The 17,169-nt window shown below is 47.5% G+C and overlaps 2 protein-coding genes and 1 pseudogene across 2 annotated transcripts; all 3 read right to left on the bottom strand.

Moving 5' to 3' along the window:
• Positions 1 to 669: 669 nt before the first annotated feature.
• Positions 670 to 2,727, bottom strand: LOC120675104 (uncharacterized protein At4g15970-like). The gene is made up of 3 exons (XM_039956194.1): positions 2,530 to 2,727; positions 1,404 to 1,772; positions 670 to 1,277 (listed from the first exon to the last, which is right to left on the bottom strand). The coding sequence occupies exons 1-3, from the start codon at positions 2,725 to 2,727 to the stop codon at positions 771 to 773; spliced, it is 1,074 nt and encodes a 357-aa protein (XP_039812128.1). The 3' UTR covers positions 670 to 770.
• A 1,032-nt stretch (positions 2,728 to 3,759) lies between these two features.
• On the bottom strand, positions 3,760 to 6,812 carry LOC120673620 (uncharacterized protein At4g15970-like). The gene is made up of 3 exons (XM_039954557.1): positions 6,334 to 6,812; positions 4,623 to 4,994; positions 3,760 to 4,524 (listed from the first exon to the last, which is right to left on the bottom strand). Exons 1-3 carry the CDS (start codon positions 6,541 to 6,543, stop codon positions 4,009 to 4,011), a joined length of 1,098 nt encoding a protein of 365 aa, XP_039810491.1. The 5' UTR covers positions 6,544 to 6,812; the 3' UTR covers positions 3,760 to 4,008.
• Positions 6,813 to 10,152: 3,340 nt separating this feature from the next.
• Positions 10,153 to 14,078, bottom strand: LOC120675103 (annotated as a pseudogene).
• Positions 14,079 to 17,169: the final 3,091 nt, after the last annotated feature.

The raw sequence follows: 17,169 nt of genomic DNA, 5'->3' as shown, positions 1-17,169 counted from the left end.
AATACGTGTGGTTATCTTTTTGGTTTTAATTATGTTACTGAAAACCTATTTAAATACATTTGGATCAAATAAATTCAACCCACAATTGTTGGGGTCATGAGTGATTGTCATCTCTGGATGCATGTTCATGATGTCTGTCCTCACAAAAGGGCCGAATGTCCTATCACAAAAGGGTCTAATGTCCCTGGCGATGGGCCACTTCACGAAATGGACTGATGTCCTTTTGCGAAAGGGCCAGTTCATTTCATTGAAGGACCCCTTGTTCCTTTGTGAAAGGACTACTTGAAAAAACATCATATCCATTAGACAAGTACAAATACAGCCGAAGTTTTGTGTGCGTAGGGCCTTCGTGTGAGCAGGCCTCTAGAACTAAGATCTAATCATCCATCCATCGGGTCAGATCATGTTCGGGTCGGATCAAAAGAAAACATCAGGTCAGATTTTTGGATCGAAGCCTGACCCGGTACATGGTCGGGTAAAATCTAATTTTTCATGTATAATGTTTAGATCAGGTAAGATTTTTGAATCTTGGGTTGTAAATTTCGCCTACCCATACATTCGTCAGGTCAGTTTTTTTTTCTGGCGGATCGAGTTGGGTTCATCAGGTCAGTTTTTTTTTTTCTGGCGGATCGAGTTGGGTTCATCGGGGCAGGGTGGCCCATTATCAGATCTATGTACCTCATGTGAGACTATTATGGAGTAGTGGGCATGCATGTCATCTGGCCCGGGATTTCGCACTTTCTAATTAGGACAGACTCGTCAACGACAATTTACACGTTCCAACCGATTGTCTTCCAGCACCTAGCCGGGGGCGTCCACTTGTTGAAGACCCCGTTCTTCCTCTCCTCCGGCGTCAGCGCCGTGTAATTCCTCCAGTCCGCGGCTTTATCCCTGAGGTCGAGCACCTTGTTTGCCAGCCCGATGCAGCAGTTGGCGTGCATGGTGCAGACCTTGTTCAGGTCGTTGTGGAACTCGCAGAACCCGCTGAAGTAGGCCGTCTCGAGCGCCTCGATCCTGCCCTGGAGCTTGCTGACGAGCTCGTGCTTGATGTTGTTGAACACCCCCTGCTCGCTGCCGTCGGGAAACCTCGCCTTCGCCGCCCGCCAGTACCTGATCATCTCGATGCTCCGGTTCGTCGACTTCATGTAGTAGAACCCCGTGTTGAGCTCGTTGTTCAGGGGAGCAAATGTGTCCATGAAGTAGTCGGTGGACAGGCTCATGTCGGCGTAGACGGAGATGTGCCGGAACGGATTGCGAAACCACAAGATGTCGGCGTCCTGCAAGTAAACGATGCATGATCTATATCAATGGTAAGGTCCAAAAAGTTACCATATCGTAGGAGGCCAATATAATGCAAATTCAACGATTCATCGTGAGTCTTAATCTGGAAAAAATCATCTTGCCGTGAAGAGGAAGTTGTAGCCGAGCTCGAGGATGCGCTTCTGGAAGGAGAGCTTGAGCCACACCAGCTCGAGGAACTCCTTGGTCATGAACCTGTTGGCCGAGCTCAGGTTGGTCGGCTTCGTCACGTCCAGGTGGTAGCAGTGAGGGTGCACGGCCTTGCACCGGTCGAACCCGCCGGCGTCGACGGCGATGACGAGGACGTGGTCGAGGAAGCGCTCCGTGCCCTCGCCGTTCCTGAAGCTCTCGCGGTAGATGTCGAGCAACGAGCCGGGCTGCGTCCATGCTTCGTTCGCAAGCGTGAGGATCACCGTCCTGTCCTCCATGGCGACTCTCGGGAGCAGCTCAGCTAGGCCCGCGAATCCGGCGACCTGGGGGCAGAGTTAATAAATAGAGGGGATTTTAAACACGGGAACATATATGGTGGAAACCACACCTCCGTGAAAACCCGTGCAAACCACGGTAAAAAAATCATCTAAATTCACCAAAAAAATCACACATGTAGATGATATGATGATACACAATCTTGCAAAATATCTTGTCCAAACTCGACTTCTTTTGCGAGATATATATAAAAATAACAAATTTCTAACAAATCATCTGGACAGCTTCTGGCTTGAAATTTGTTATTTTTATATCTTACAAACGAAGTCGAGTTTGGACAAATTATTTTACAAGATTGTGTATCAACATATCATCTACATGTGTGGTTTTTTTTGGTGAATTTAGACAACTTTATTATCGTGGTTTGCACGGGTTTTCACGGAGGTGCGGTTTTCACCAGATATGTTCCCTTTTAACACATGTATGTTAGATATAGCAATATTTAATTAATAAATGAAAAGTTTGACTGTTGAGGTTCCTTTATCAGGTGTGCTCATCGAACATACAGGACAACAAATATGATGAAAATTTGATAGTTTAGATTTAAGTGATGATGTGGCTTCACGTGGTTGCATTAGAATCAGAGTTAACGATGCTTAGTGCATTCCATCTATATAGGATATATAGATGGACGCCACAAGTTTGCTTGTTGTAAGGTTGCAATCGATGATCATAAGCCACCAAAAATATATCCAATGTAAGGTTGCAATTGTTGTAGAGTTGAATCTACACTGGATTGTTTACCTCCTGATCACGAGCCTCCTGAGCCGGCGGGGCAGCCGGCTGCCCGGTCGTCCCACGACTCCCCCAGCTCATGGAGATGCTGGACAGGCCCTCGCCGAGGCGGTCGGACGCCAGGAAGAAGAGGAACGCCGTGGGCAGAGCCGCGCCGAGGAGGAAGGACGCCAGGTGGCTGCCCAGCTCCTTGCCACCAAACCCCATGCCGATCGCCTCCGGGTCGTCGAAACTGCAACCGCAACGAAAACGCTCTATCTATACTTGTATCTGCACCTAAGACTCGATCTGGATGACTGGATCTTGCAGAAGCCTGGAGATCGTACGCACACGCATATATACTATGCTACTGTTCGTCTCTTCCACACCTCGTCCCAACCTACCTCTCCCGTTTTAAGAGAACATGTCTCTGATTCTCTCCTCTGTCTTGCCGACTTGTCGTTTTTATAGGACGAACAGGTCGCTGTGGACTTTTTATGAGACAATTAAGAATCTAAGATGCAGTTGTTAGCCGAGTACTCACTCTGTTTATATCGTATTAGATTTATCGTAAATCAAATTTCGTAAATTTTAACCAAACTTATAAACAAAAATAACAACATTTATAAATACCAAATTTGTAATATTGATAGTACTGTATATGTTGGATAGCATAGTTATTAATACATTTTTCTATATAGATTTGGGCAAAGTTATTAAATTTAACTTACAACAAATTTTATACGATATGTAAATAAAAACAAAAAATAAAAACAAAGGGAGTAGTTGTACGTGCTCTTATATCTGATCTAGACATCTAGTAGTAGTATATCAGTAAGTAGTTTAAGCCCACAATTTGCACGCACGCATGTGCGTACGGGTGGGCGCAACTAACGCAATGCCAGTTTGACCCGCGAATGAACAGTGCCCGAGGCAAAACCAGTGCCCCGCCGCCAATGGCTATCTCGCTCTCCTTGCCATTGCCAATGCCAATCAAGTAATCAACTCACCAACCCTACTACTCGGCGAGCGCGCGAGCGTTCCAATTCGCTAGCTCTGGCAGCGGTCCTGCAGAAACCAGCTGGCCACGCAGCTAGCAGCGGGCGATAGATAGGTTATCCGGAGGATCAGTATCGAGTTATATATTGACGCATAATCATGAATCATCTGATGAAGATTCCGTCACCCTCTGGCCTTTTGTCAGACTCAGACGTGCAGCGTTCATCGCTCGGATTTGGAGCCGATATCAGAGACGTCCGATAAATTTTTGAGCCGAGCCCAGGAATCTACATCATGTTACAAATGTGTGTGTGTAAAACTCTTTAAGCATTTGATGGGCCATTCAGGGCCACTGCAGAAATTCAGGTGGGGACACTCTCCCCTCCCGGTGACCTTCAAAAAAAAAATGTGTGTGTGTGTATATTTCGGCTAATTCAATAATATTCCACGAGAGAGAATAAATCGAAACCGTAATAAGCTGAAAATAGATCATAAGCCGAACGCGCGCCTCTATCGAGGTTTGCGCCAGTGGGACGACTTCCGGCACCTGTCCGGGTACGTCCACTTGAACTCGCCCTTCCTTTTCTTCCTCTCCTCCGGCGCCAAGCTCGTGTACTTCTTCCAGTCCGCGGCCATGTCCCTGAGGTCGTGCACCTTGTTCTCCAGCCCGATGCAGCAGTCGGTGTGCATGGTGCAGGCCTTGTCCGGGTCGTCGTGGTACTCGCAGAACCCGCCGAAGTACACCGTGTCGAGCGGCTCGATCCTCACCTGCAGCTTGCTCACGAGCTCGCCCTTGATCATCACGAACACCGACTGGTCGTGCCGCCCGGGGAACCGCGCCCGCGCCGCCCGCCAGTACCTGACCATCTCGATCGTCCGGTTCGTCGACTTCATGTAGTAGAGCCCCGTGTTGAGCGGCTGGGCCATGGGAGCGCGCGACGGCTTGAAGTCGTCCGACGAGCAGCTCATGTCGGCGTACAGCGCGATGTGCCGGAAGGGGTTGCGGAACCATATCATGTCTGCATCCTGCACCGCGCTCGTTGTTCTTCAGATCTAGCTAGTTTCATCAATTCAGAAATTAAAAATGGTTCAGAGGTCTGTGCATGATGATCGATCGATCTTGCCGTGAAGAGGAAGTTGTAGCCGAGCTCGAGGACGCGCTGCTGGAAGGTGAGCTTGGTCCAGACCAGCTCCAGGTAGTCCCTGGACATGAACCCCTTGGCGGAGCTCATGTTCGTCGTCGTCGTTGCCTGCACCCGGAGGAGGTAGCAGTGAGGGTGCACGGCCTTGCAGCGCTCGAACCCGAGGGTGTCGAGGGCGACCACCAGGACGTGGTTGACGAGGTGCGCGATGTCCTCGCCGTTCTTGAAGCTCTCCAGGTAGAGGTCGAGCAGGGACCCAGGGCGCGCCCATGCCTCGTTCACCGGCGTGATGATCACGGTCCTGTCCTCCATGGCCACCTTCGGCAGCAGCTCAGCGAGGCCCTCGAACTCGACCTACATGCATTGTGTCAAAATTATACAGTAAGTAGTTTGGACTTCAAAATTCCACCAATTAATTCTCGTCGAGATTTGGTCAAAAAGATTTCTACTATCAAGGGGCCGTTTAGTTCCCAAACAAAAAAATTTTGGGTGTCACGTCAACGGTTTGACCAGATGTTGGGAGGGCTTTTCGGACACTAATTAAAAAACTAATTTCAGAACTCACTTGGAAACCGCGAGACAAATCTTTTGAGGCCTTTGACCGCATCATTAGCACATGTGGGGTTACTGTAGCACTTATGGCTAATCATACACTAATTAGGCTCAAAAGATTCGTCTCATCGTGTACATCCAAACTGTGTAATTAGTTTTGTTATTTAATTACATTTAGTGCTCCATGCATGTGTCCAAAGAAAAAGTCACAAATTTCGAGGTGAAAATTTTTGGGAACTAAACGCGCCAGTAGTGGTTCGTACTTTTCAATATATTCAATGAGCATACAGTTTGGGTTCGAGTAGTCAAACAAGTACTCCCTCTGTCCTAAAATAAACGCAATTCTTTGACTCTTAGAAACTGTGTTTGACCGCTCGTCTTATTCAACTTTCTTTTACAAATATTATCACTTTTGTTATGACTTATTACATCACTAATGATATTTTAATAATATTTTATTTGTCTTATAATTTACATAAAAAATTTGAATAAAACGAGCGGTCAAACATAGTTTCTAAAAGTCAAAGAATTGTGTTTATTTTGGGACGGAGGGAGTAACGTATGGCAAACGGACCTGACGAAAGCACTAGTATTTGGGCTAAGATGGGCTAGCTTAGTTCGGCCTGCTGTCTCATAGGCCCGCCATGTGTACCGGCCCGGGCTGTTTGGGGCATTGTTTAGAGAAGAAGTAAAATTTAAAAATCCATCAAATGCCTAAGGTCACTAGCGGCACCCCCGCGGCCGGGGTTCGATTCCCGTGTGGAGCGAATTTCCGGTCCGTGGGGTAAAAAAATACCATCGTCTGTTTCCATTTTTCAAAGCATGGTTTGAGGTCCGGCCTAACTCACAAGGCGACGGGCCCCCGTGTACAAGTGGGGCAAGGGTTCGGGAGTTTTCTTGGCCTGCTGTGAGAAGGTCACAATGAAAAAGGCCTCAAATGTTCGGCTAAATATTTTGTATAGGGATCAAAAGGACATAATGAAAATTTTAGATAGTAAAATGTTTTTTTATTAGACTTAATTAAGTCACAATAACTAAAACAATTCAAGTTTGGGTTAGCTAGGCAAACTCTTTGCGAAGTACTCCGTAAAACAGAGCTAATAAGCTCCCTGTAACATGATAGAGTTTGCGTTACGGTTACCTCTTGATTTTGGTTAGGACCAGCAGCATCAGCAGCCGGTAGCTGGGTCGTTCCAGCGCTGCCCCAGCTGCGTGAGATGCTCGACAGGCCCTCGCCGAGGCGGTCGGACGCGAGGAGGAAGAGAAGCGCCGTCGGCAGCGCCACGCCGAGGAGGAACGCCGCCGCATGGCTGCCGCCCACCTTACTACGGCTCCCAAGCCCCAGGCTCATGTCGCTTGACGGCTCGACCGATTTGCCTCTTTGGAACTCGATCGCGAGCTGAAGCTGCTAATTATCAACCGGTCCATCCGGTGGTCTCTACTTAAACGCCCAGCTCCATGGATCCTGTTAGTGCCTGGTCTCGCTGTCAGGCGAGACACACACGCCCGACGAACCAATAGGATGCGAGCTCCGCCAGGCCACGCAACGGTTTGACGCGCGAGGGGTCTCGCGTCACTGCTTGGGCGTTTCATGTATTCCCCCGTGTCCCGTGTAGGTGTAGCGATCGGAGGAAGACCGGCGCAGCTTCAGGCGGCTAGCTAGCCCGGCCGCTTTGAGTGTTGATACGGAAACATGTGTGGCCACCCAGACTTTCTGATCCCTTCGTTCCTACACGATTGGTTGGAAAGTTCCCGGCTAGACTTTTATTGTATACCATGAGTTATATTGGAGCGAGATAACACGAATATTCTTTTTTTTTCTGAACGCAAAACAGACAAATTATAACCGACAAAGACACGCACATTTAATTTATATATATGCACACTTCAAGAATAGGACCAGTTGATGTGAAGTTCAAAAACATCGGCGAATAACGAGGTCCCAACCAATGGTTCCAAGGCTAGGAGTAGGACCGCTTGTCCGATTGACGTTGGCATGAATAAATGTTTGTTGGCATCAAAATTATCCTTGGGCAAGTTGTCTTGTCCTTGTGCTATTTGCTTGAGAGACTATTTCAATATATCCGGATATTTTACCTCCTCCTCAAGGTTTTATATATGCGACTAACTTAATTTAAATTTCTTAGTACAGTCCACGCAAACCGGGTATGATTTAGGTTTGTATTATTATTGCTAGTTGACTCGAAAGTTCCACTGCCTAGTAGATTAATTCGAAGGTATATTTAGGATTATTTTGAAATGTGAGTTTATTGTGATTTTGAAATGGATATTGTTTCCAACAGTGCCATGTGTGCAAATAATAAAGGTGTAAATGGGGTGTCCCTTAGGGTATCCATTTTGAAATGGATATTGTTTCTCAAAATGAGCTCCCACACTTTGAAAAACCAGTATAAACATTTGGACTAAAGAGGGACGGTGGATACCCTTAGGTGCACCTATTTGCACTCCTATCTGCAAAAGAGCATTCAACTAATGAATTCTTGTATTTTTGTTGTTTCATAGGGAAAATAAGCATGGGAGTATTTTGTGTTTGGATTGGTGCCTATGTAGTTTCATCTGGGAAAAGCAAGACCACATGTGTTATCTAAACGGTCCATTTTTTCTCACATGATATCTATTATCAATGGTTGATCTCTCACTTACCGGGCTGGTTTCATATTGACGAAACCCCAGTTCTTCTTTATGGTGCTATCAGGGGCCAAGAAGTTAGGTTGCCTTTTTTGCGAGTTGTTGCGTTTTTTTTTTCCTTTTCTGTCTTTGGTTGAGCCTTCATGTAATAGAAGCTGAACTTTCATGTCTTTGGCAGATCTTCCCTGCTGGTTCGTTAAAAAAAAAGTTGAGCTTGTTCAGGCACTGCGCTTTGTAAAACCTTTTCTCGAACCTATTAATACAAAGATACGCAGCTCTCAGCTCTCCTGCATATCCGAGAAAAAAATTCTTGTCTATATAATATACTAATGTGCCAAGATTTGGAGCATCCTCATGAGTCGGGGGCCCACTGTTCATGCGGGGTCCATATGGGACCCGTACTGTTTAGGTGGGACCCACACGGGCCCATACTGTTTAGGTGGGTCCCACGCGGGACCCGCGTACTGTTTAGGTGGGTTCCACATGGGCCCCGCATGAACCGTACGTGGGTCCCACATGGGACCAACATACTATTTATATGAGGTCTGCACATAAAATATATTTAATTATTTTCTATATACCAAAATAGTAAAAACATTATATATACTACATTCACATGTGGTAGCTCTACTATTTATTGGATTTTGTTTCCATTTCATAAACTCATAAAGTATAATTGAATCATACATTCATTTTTAATTTATCTTTTTTCTAGCAAAATCAATAATTAGTGTAAGTCAATCCGTCAACTATACCTACTAACATAAAAAAATGAATTTCTATTTATACAGGACCCACGTGTGACCCGCGTATTATTCAGGTAGAACCCATGTGGGGTCCGCATGCTATTCAGATGGTACCCACGTAGTATTCAGTTAGAATCCATGCATAAAATATACTTAATTATTTTCTACATATGGAAATAATAACCACACTTCATATACTACGTTTACATGTGGTAGTCTCTACTAAATATTTATTAGATTCTGCTTTCACTTCGAAAACTCGCAAAATATAATTGAATCATCCATTGATTGCTAATTATCTTTTTCCCCAACCAAAACCAATAATTAATGTAAAACAATCCATCAACTATACTGTGACATCCTGGCTCAGGACTTAATAGGATTGATAGAGTACTCATGTCAACAAGTTGCAACTTCTTTTCCGAAAGCTAATCTCGAAAGAACTCCAAAGTTAAACGTACTTGGCCTGGAGCAATTTTGGGATGGGTGACCGACCGGAAAGTTCTTCCCGGGTGCGCATGAGTGAGGACAAAATGTGTAGAAAAGACTGGTGTTGGTCTATGAGTGTACTCTATGTCCTATAAAGCTGCTAGAAGTAAGCGGGCCCGGCCTCGAGGAGGCGGGATGTTACAGAATGGTATCAGAGCTGACTCTCGCGGTTTCACGGGCACGTACGGGCGTAAGTGCACGGGCATGTGGACGGGCGCGTGGGGGCGCAGATGCCACCGGCATGTGGACGGACACATGACGGGTCAGTGCGCGGGCATCTGGGATGTGCCATTGGCACTGGACGCACGGACGTCGCACAGGGACCGTTGGCACTGGACGTACGAGATGTGGCCAAGAGAGTACGTTCCTGGCTTGGGATTGACCGACGAGGACGTCGGTCTCTTAAGGGGGTGAGGATGTGACATCCCGGCACAGGGCTTAATTGGATTGATAGAATAATCATGTCAACAAGTTGCAACTTCTTTTCCGGAAGGTAATCTCGAAAGAACTCCAAAGTTAAGCGTGCTTGGCCTGGAGCAATTTCGGGATGGGTGACCGACCGGAAAGTTCTTCCCGGGTGCGCACGAGTGAGGACAAAGTGTACAGAAAAGACTGGTGTTGGTCTGTGAGGGTAGTCTATGTCATATAAAGCTGCCAGAAGTAAGCGGGCCCGGTCTCGGGGAGGCGGGATGTTACATATACCTACTAACATAACAAAATGAATTACTAAAAAAAACTATCTGAACATCTAGCGTGCTCTCAGACTTTAAACTACTACGCCGATCTACTGGAACTTTCAGATTTCATTCCATACATCAATACAATGTTGCTTTAAAAATTGTATACGATAACATTTTTAATATTGCTTTACATCAAACTTTGATACAGGCGCGCACGGCGGGCGCGCCTGTCTAGTTAATTTTTATTGTATCTTATCACCTCATCAGAGATAATGACATCACATCTGAAAATGAAACCTAACACATCCGAGGGCTCACCAACATTCAAATTATAAGGACGTGAGTTTAAAGTGTACCAGAATACACCTTTTCTATTTTCTCCAGACTACTAGTGAGTTTAGATAGCATATAGACCTAAGTAGTTTATTTAGATCTCAGCGTTAAATTTCATATTTTCCATCTGCCCATCATGTTACAAGTGTACCGGCCGCGAAATACTACCCACTTGAGACCATTGCGTGTCTCAAGGCCTACGCCACCCCATGGAATCTCGACACCTGGTCGGGTACGTCCACTTGAAAGTTGAAACCACCCTTCTGCCTCTGCTCCGGCGTCAGGCTGGTGTAGTTCTTCCAATCCGCGGCGACGTCCTTGAGGTCGTGCACCTTGATGTCCAGCCCGATGCAGCAGCAGGCGTGGATGGTGCAGACCTTCTCCGGGTCGTCGTGGTACTCGCAGAATCCGCCGAAGTAGACGGTCTCCAGCGGCTCGATCTTGACCTGCAGCTTGCTCACGAGCTCGTGCCTGATGTTGACGAACACCGCCTGGTCGTGCTGCCCCGGGAACCTCTCCCTCGCCGCCCTCCAGTACTTCATCATCTGGATGGTCCGGTTCGTCGACTTCATGTAGTAGAGCCCGGTGTTGAGCGGGTTGTCCAGCGGCGCGCGCGACGGCTTGAAGTCGTCCGACGAGCAGCTCATGTCGGCGTACACGGGGAAGTGCCGGAACGGGTTGCGAAACCACACCATGTCGCAGTCCTGATCGATCGACCATCCATCGATTGTTCTTCAGATTCGTTAATGAAAAAATGGAGACTGAAAGTGTTTGGGGGTATGATTGATCTTGCCGTGAAGAGGAAGTTGTAGCCGAGCTCGACTGCTCGAGGACGCGCTGCTGGAAGGTGAGCTTGGTCCAGACCAGCTCCAGGTAGTCCGGGCTCATGAACGGCTTGGCGGAGCTCATGTCCACGGACGTGGCGTTGAGGAAGTAGCAGTGAGGGTGCACGGCCTTGCAGCGCTCGAACCCGCGGGCGTCGAGGGCGACCACGAGAAGTTGGTTGAGGAGGTGCGCGATGTCCACACCGTTCCGGAAGCTCTCGAGGTAGAGGTCGAGCAGGGAGCCGGGCTGCGCCCATGCCTCGTTCACCGAAGTGATTATCACGGTCCTGTCCTCCATGGCCACTTTAGGTAGAAGCTCAGGTAGGCCCTTGAATATGATCTGCGTGTCAAATAATAAGAGAAGGGGAAAAATCAGTTTACACACTCGAATTATCAAAAAAAATTCTAATTTTCAACTTCAACTGTAAAATCGGATAAGAAAGGTCATTCGACTGTTAAAACCAAATAAATTTGACCCTTTCAGTGGTGTACCAAGTCTCGATTAGCTATCTTGGCACACACAATCTTGTATAAATGGAAAATGATCATAAAAGAGAGGAAAATATTTGCAAAAGGGTATGTAGCCTGGTGGTTACAGGAGGCTTAGTAGCATCTCAGGTCCGGGGTTCGAATTCCTGTGGAAGCGAATATTTCAGGATTTGATGGCGTTGTGCTTTCAGTGGTAGGCGACGTTCCCGTCGATAGCAAGGCACCTATGGTGACTTTATCAATCTCAATGATTTGCTGCCTCAGTCTTTGAAGATGCTCATAGGGGTATGGTTTGATGCTCATAGGGGTAGGGTTTGCGTGATTTCGAGGATTTGCTGGCTCAGTCTTCGAAGATGCTCATAAGGGTAGGGTTTGCGTGTGTTCGTAGGGGTGAGTGTGCTACCTTGTGAGTATCTGAGTTACTGTGAAATCGCAAAAAAAAGAAAAAAATCGATTCTTTCTAAGCTCAAACTATTCAAATGGTCCTATTCACCCCCTAATGGATTTGTCTTTTATTTGATGCTCCATGTACATATATGTTTCTGGTTCAAAACTTTTTAGGGGGATTAGTAGGCATCATAATCTATTTTCGAAAAAATATTTTGTTTTCTTTGTTGTTATTTCCCATGTATATTCGTACCTACAGTGTTGAAGTATTGTTGAATGCTTCTAGTCGATAAAATAATTGGACAATTTCTCACAAATAAAATTGTGACATAATGCCAGCTGTCACCCAACAAATTTTGAAACCCAAACAAAACTTGTACGTGGAGGGGAAATGAAGACAAAGTTCATTAGGGGGTGACTTGGTCCAATTTGAACTGTGCTGAGGAGTCAATCGAATCGATATTTTGTTTGGAGGGTTAACTGAATTGTTTTTTTTTGAAAGACCTGGAACATTGTCCAGCATTCATTGATAAGAGAGGAGAAGGCGCCAAAATACAGCATCCCTCCCAGGCAGATCGCTGGAAGGGCCATAAAGCAAGGCTAATTACTCAATAAAAATACTACCAACTAGTGAATCCAGGTGTTTTGCACCAGCAAAAATCCAGGTCCTAACTTCATCGCGTAGCAGGGCAATGAATCTTGGTGCCGATAGCTCCTCTTGCTTGAAAATTCTATTGTTTCTCTCCTTCCATAGGGACCAAATAACCAGCAGTACCAAAGTTTGGAGTCCCTTTCCTTGGTGGCCACTGACGGTTGTCAAAAGTTTGAACCATTTTTGTAGGTCTTGGTCAGCAGTCCAGCCGTCTGGAGAGAGGTTAGAGCAAAAGGGCCAGGTTGCCACCACCGACCACACCTGTTTGGAGAAGGGGCACTCGGCCACCAGGTGAAAAGCAGTCTCGAGGTTCCGATAGCAAAGGGGGCAAAAATATGAGTTAGGCCACTCCCGTAGCATCAGCCGGTCTGCTGTCCAAATTCGATTTTGTAAAAGGAGCCATAAGAAGAATTTGCATTTGTTTGGTCCCCATGGCTTCCAAATCGCTTTGGCCACCGGCGATCTGCATTTGCCTTGCAATTGTAGATTGTAGGCTGATTTTGCCGAATAAATGCCTGTGGCAGTTGGTGTCCAAGTAATCTGGTTGTCGTCCTAGGAGTCCAAGTTCAGGTTTTGAGCACCAATTTTGGTCCAAAAACCAAAGAATTCAGACAGCAGATCATTGGTCAAATTATGTGCGATGTCCTTGATCCATCTGTGATCCGTGAGAGCATCATACACAGTCCTCCTCTTTCTTCTGCTGTGTCTGTATAGGTGTGGGAACAGGTTGATCAGAGCGTGGCCATCTAGCCAGCTTGAATGCCAAAAGAGAGCCTTTTTTCCATTATTCACCCGTACTCGTGTAGCGGCTGCAAAAAGAGACCTATCAGTATTGTCCACCGGCAATTCAGAGGTGGACCAAGGTTTCTCAGGATTAGTCCAGCTAAACCATAGCCAACGCAGCCGCAGAGCTCTTCCAAAGCGTTCGAGATCCAAAATACCCAGGCCGCCAGCAGCAGTTGGCAAACATGTTGTCGGTCAATTGACTTTACATTTGCCTCTGTGGTACTCTTGGTCTCCCGCCCATAGGAAACGATGTCGCGCTTTGTCCAACTCTCTGATGAAACCTTTGGGAACTTTGAGGGTGGTTAAAAGGTAGATCGGCATAGAGGACAGGACCGACCGGACTAGCTCTCTTCGGCCGCCAGCGGAGAGAAGCTTGCCTTGCCAACCAGCAAGTTTGGCTCTGACTCGGTCCAGAGTTGTTTGCAGATGTACCGTCTTTAATCTGCCCAACGTTAATGGGAGGCCCAGGTAGGATAATGGAAAATTAACCCGCATTCCTGAAAAAATTGAAAGGATGGTCTGCAGATTAAGTTCAGCACAACGGATCGCCGCCACTGAGCTCTTAGCCAAGTTAACTCTCAAGCCCGTAGCGGCACCGAAATGTTCCAGGATTGCCAAGGTTATGTCCACTTCTTCTTTGCGTGGGTTTAGAAAGAGAGCAGCAGCATCCGCATACAAGGACAGACGAATAGAGGCGTGTCTTCCGCGAAGCTCCGTGAGTTCACCTTCTTCAGTGGCCAGATCAAAAAGGCGGTGCAAGGTATCATTTGCCAAGATAAAAAGGTAGGGCGATAGAGGGTCACCTTGGCGTAGTCCACGTTCATGGTGGAAAAAGGGGCCTGGTACGCCATTGATCATGACCGAGGAGGAAGAAGAGGAAAGGATCAAGGAGATACAGTTCCTCCACCTGACGGAGAAACCTCTTTTTTCCATAAGCTCGAGGAGATATTCCCAAGAAACTGAATCAAACGCTTTGGCAATGTCGAGTTTGAATAGTAAGGCTGGCGTTTTGTTTTTGTGGTAGGCTCTGGCCAAATTGCGTACATACAGGAAGTTGTCCTGGATGCAACGCTTCTTGATGAATGCACTTTGTGAAATGGATATGAGTTTATCTATTTGGGAGGAGAGCCTGATTGCCAGGACTTTGGAAATGAGTTTGGCGAAGGAGTGGATGAGGCTAATTGGCCTGAAATCAGTGATGGTTTCGGAGGTTTCTTTTTTGGGAACGAGGGTGATAATAGCCGAGTTCATTCGCTCCAAGGGGCCGGTGTTGAGGGAGTACAGACAGTTAAAAGCATCCAAGACCTCTGCCTTGATGATGTGCCAACAAGACTTACAAAACGCACCGGTGAAGCCATCCGGCCCTGGCGCTTTATCCGAAGGCAGACAGGAGATGGCCTTTTTTATTTCCTCCTCCGTGAAAGGGTCATCCAACCCCTCCTCAATTACTGGGAGTTGCAAAACGTCCCAGTTAAGCGAGCGAGCTCTGCTCACTTTGGTGCCCAGCAGAGTCTTGTAGTGGTCAAACGCTTCTTTCTCCTTTTCATCATGGTTCCAAGCAAAAGTGCCATCCCTTCTTCTCAATGCCGGAATGAAGTTTCGTCGTTTCCGAGCTGACATCCTTAAGTGGAAAAATTTTGTGCAGGCATCGCCATTTTTGAGCCAGGCGAGGCGAGAGGTCTGTCGGCGTCTGGCGCGTTCAATCGCCGCCAGCCCCAGAACCCTCACCTTTAGGTCTTTTAGTAGTCCAGCTTCTTCCTCCGAAAGCCGATTTGATCCAGGCGAGATCCTAGGGGTACTAGTTCTTGTGCTTGATCCAGGCGAAAAATGATTTCTTGAACCATATGTAGTTGCATTCTAGCTTCGCCAAAAACACTGCGACTCCATTTCCTTAACTCTGCAGCAGTGTTACATAACTTGTTTAGGATCATCATGGCGTTTCTGCCCCCAACCGGCTTAGCCCATGCAGCTTCAATTACTTGGAAGAAACCTGGAATTTTTGTCCAAAACGTTTCAAATTTAAAATGTGCCTTGACACGAGGTCTGTTCTGTTGGCATAAGAAAAGCGGACAGTGATCAGAGATGGAACTGGAGAGCGCTTGTAGGCAGAAGTTGGGAAATAGGGTGTCCCATTCCAGGTTGTAAAAGAATCGGTCCAGCCGAACCAGGGTGGGGCGGATCTGTCCATTGCTCCAGGTATAGCGTCGATTTTGCAGATGCAGCTCCAACAGATCACAGGCGTCGAGGGCATGTCTGAACCGCCCCATCCACCGCCTGTTGAGGTTAAGGTTATTTTTGTCTTCCGCCGAGTGAATGAGGTTGAAATCTCCCACACATAACCACGTCGTATCTTGGGGAGGCTTGAGATCTATTAGTTCCTGGAGGAACACATACTTGTGCTGATCCTCCGCAAGTCCATAAAGCACCGAGAGGGAGAAGGCAGCATTAGACGATTTGCAAGTTACCCTGGCAGTGATAGAGAAATGACCAAAAGCGGGATTGGATACATCAAGCAATTCCTGAGAGGCAGTGGAGGCCTGCTCCTTGGTGTGATGAGTGATTGCCAACACATGGAGTGGACTAACTGTGTGTAGTCGCGACTCTGTGGAGATTGCGCCAGTTCTTGGTCTGTGGTGTGCAGGTACACGGATGGCGCGGTTGCAGCGAGTCGGTTTTGACAAGAGCGTGGCGCGTGCCGATGTACCATGCGGCGGCGTTGCGGTGGTGGGAGCTCGACGACCATGCGGAGGCGGGAGACCTTGCGGTAGCGTTGGAGGCCCAACCGGACGACCGTGCGGTGGAGAAGGGCGGCCCAGATGCTTGGGCCACTGCTGGGCCGCGAGGCGATCCACTCCTGGCGCCAAGGCGGGACGGCGTGGAGTTTGTTGGTACCTCGGGAAAAACCAACGGCGGGATGCGTCGACGTCGGCCAAGTCGAAGAGGTTTCGGCGGGAGGTCGAACACGTGGCGTCATCGGGCTTGGCGGGTGTGCCCGGAAACATCGCGCGGGAAGGTTTCGCGGTTCCTCCAAAACCGCACCCGAACTCGGTTTCGGCAGTTTTCCCAAAACTGCCCCCGCGAAGATTCCAGAAGGACGCGTGGCGACATCGGGAAGATTGCGTCGGGTCGAAGCAAACTACTCCAAGTCGTCGCAGCCGTCGGATGATCTTCAATGTATCTTTTCCAGTTTTGCCCCTAAGGGCCTTGTAGTTTAATTTCAGCACTTAGGGGTAGTCTAGTCATTAGAGGATGGCTTGGAGAGAAAGGAAAAGTGGGAGGGCAGCTGGCCTGGCTAGTGAAAAGGAAGGCGCCCCTCCCTGGGTTGCTCTTGCGCTGGACATAACAGAAGAAGAGAGCCAGGCACCACCTCCTCCCAGCCCTCTCTCTCTCAAGTTCTTCTTCTCCCCTTCCATCTCTAGGATTCTTGCAATGGATTTTTGAAGAACTTGTAAGGAGATCTTGTGGGAAAGGAGGCCCATCCCTCCTTGTGCCCTCGGGGCTTTGAAATCAAGGTTCGTTTCATGTTCATCTGAGCTCTACATGCATGAATCATCCTAGTTCTTGATTTCCTTGTTCTGGTGTTTCTACTACTTGTTGCTGTGGTTCTTAAGGTTTTTCTTGGCGACTAGAATCATCCTAACCAAGTGCTAGAATTCATCTAGATCGCGAGCCTTCAAGAACTCAGTTTTAGGAAAATTCTGAAAACCCCGTTCTTGCCTCTTTCTTCGTCGATTCCTCACAATCCATGGAGTGGATCGTCGATTCCTTTGGTGGATAGGTTCACAAGGTCTTTGTGAGCGTGCCTGCGAAATTTGGTTAGATTTCGACTTGATTTGGGCTTTCAAACGTCAAATCTCTCTCAGGTCGCGGGCTGGAAAAACTCTGCTCCGCTCGGGCAGGATTTTTCCTTAACGCCGGTTGAACCGACGCTGGCGTTCCTGA

This window comes from Panicum virgatum, chromosome 5N (assembly GCF_016808335.1).
Source record: "Panicum virgatum strain AP13 chromosome 5N, P.virgatum_v5, whole genome shotgun sequence".
In the NCBI taxonomy this organism is placed as follows: Eukaryota; Viridiplantae; Streptophyta; class Magnoliopsida; order Poales; family Poaceae; genus Panicum; species Panicum virgatum.
This window is presented reverse-complemented; position numbering and strand designations above follow the sequence as displayed.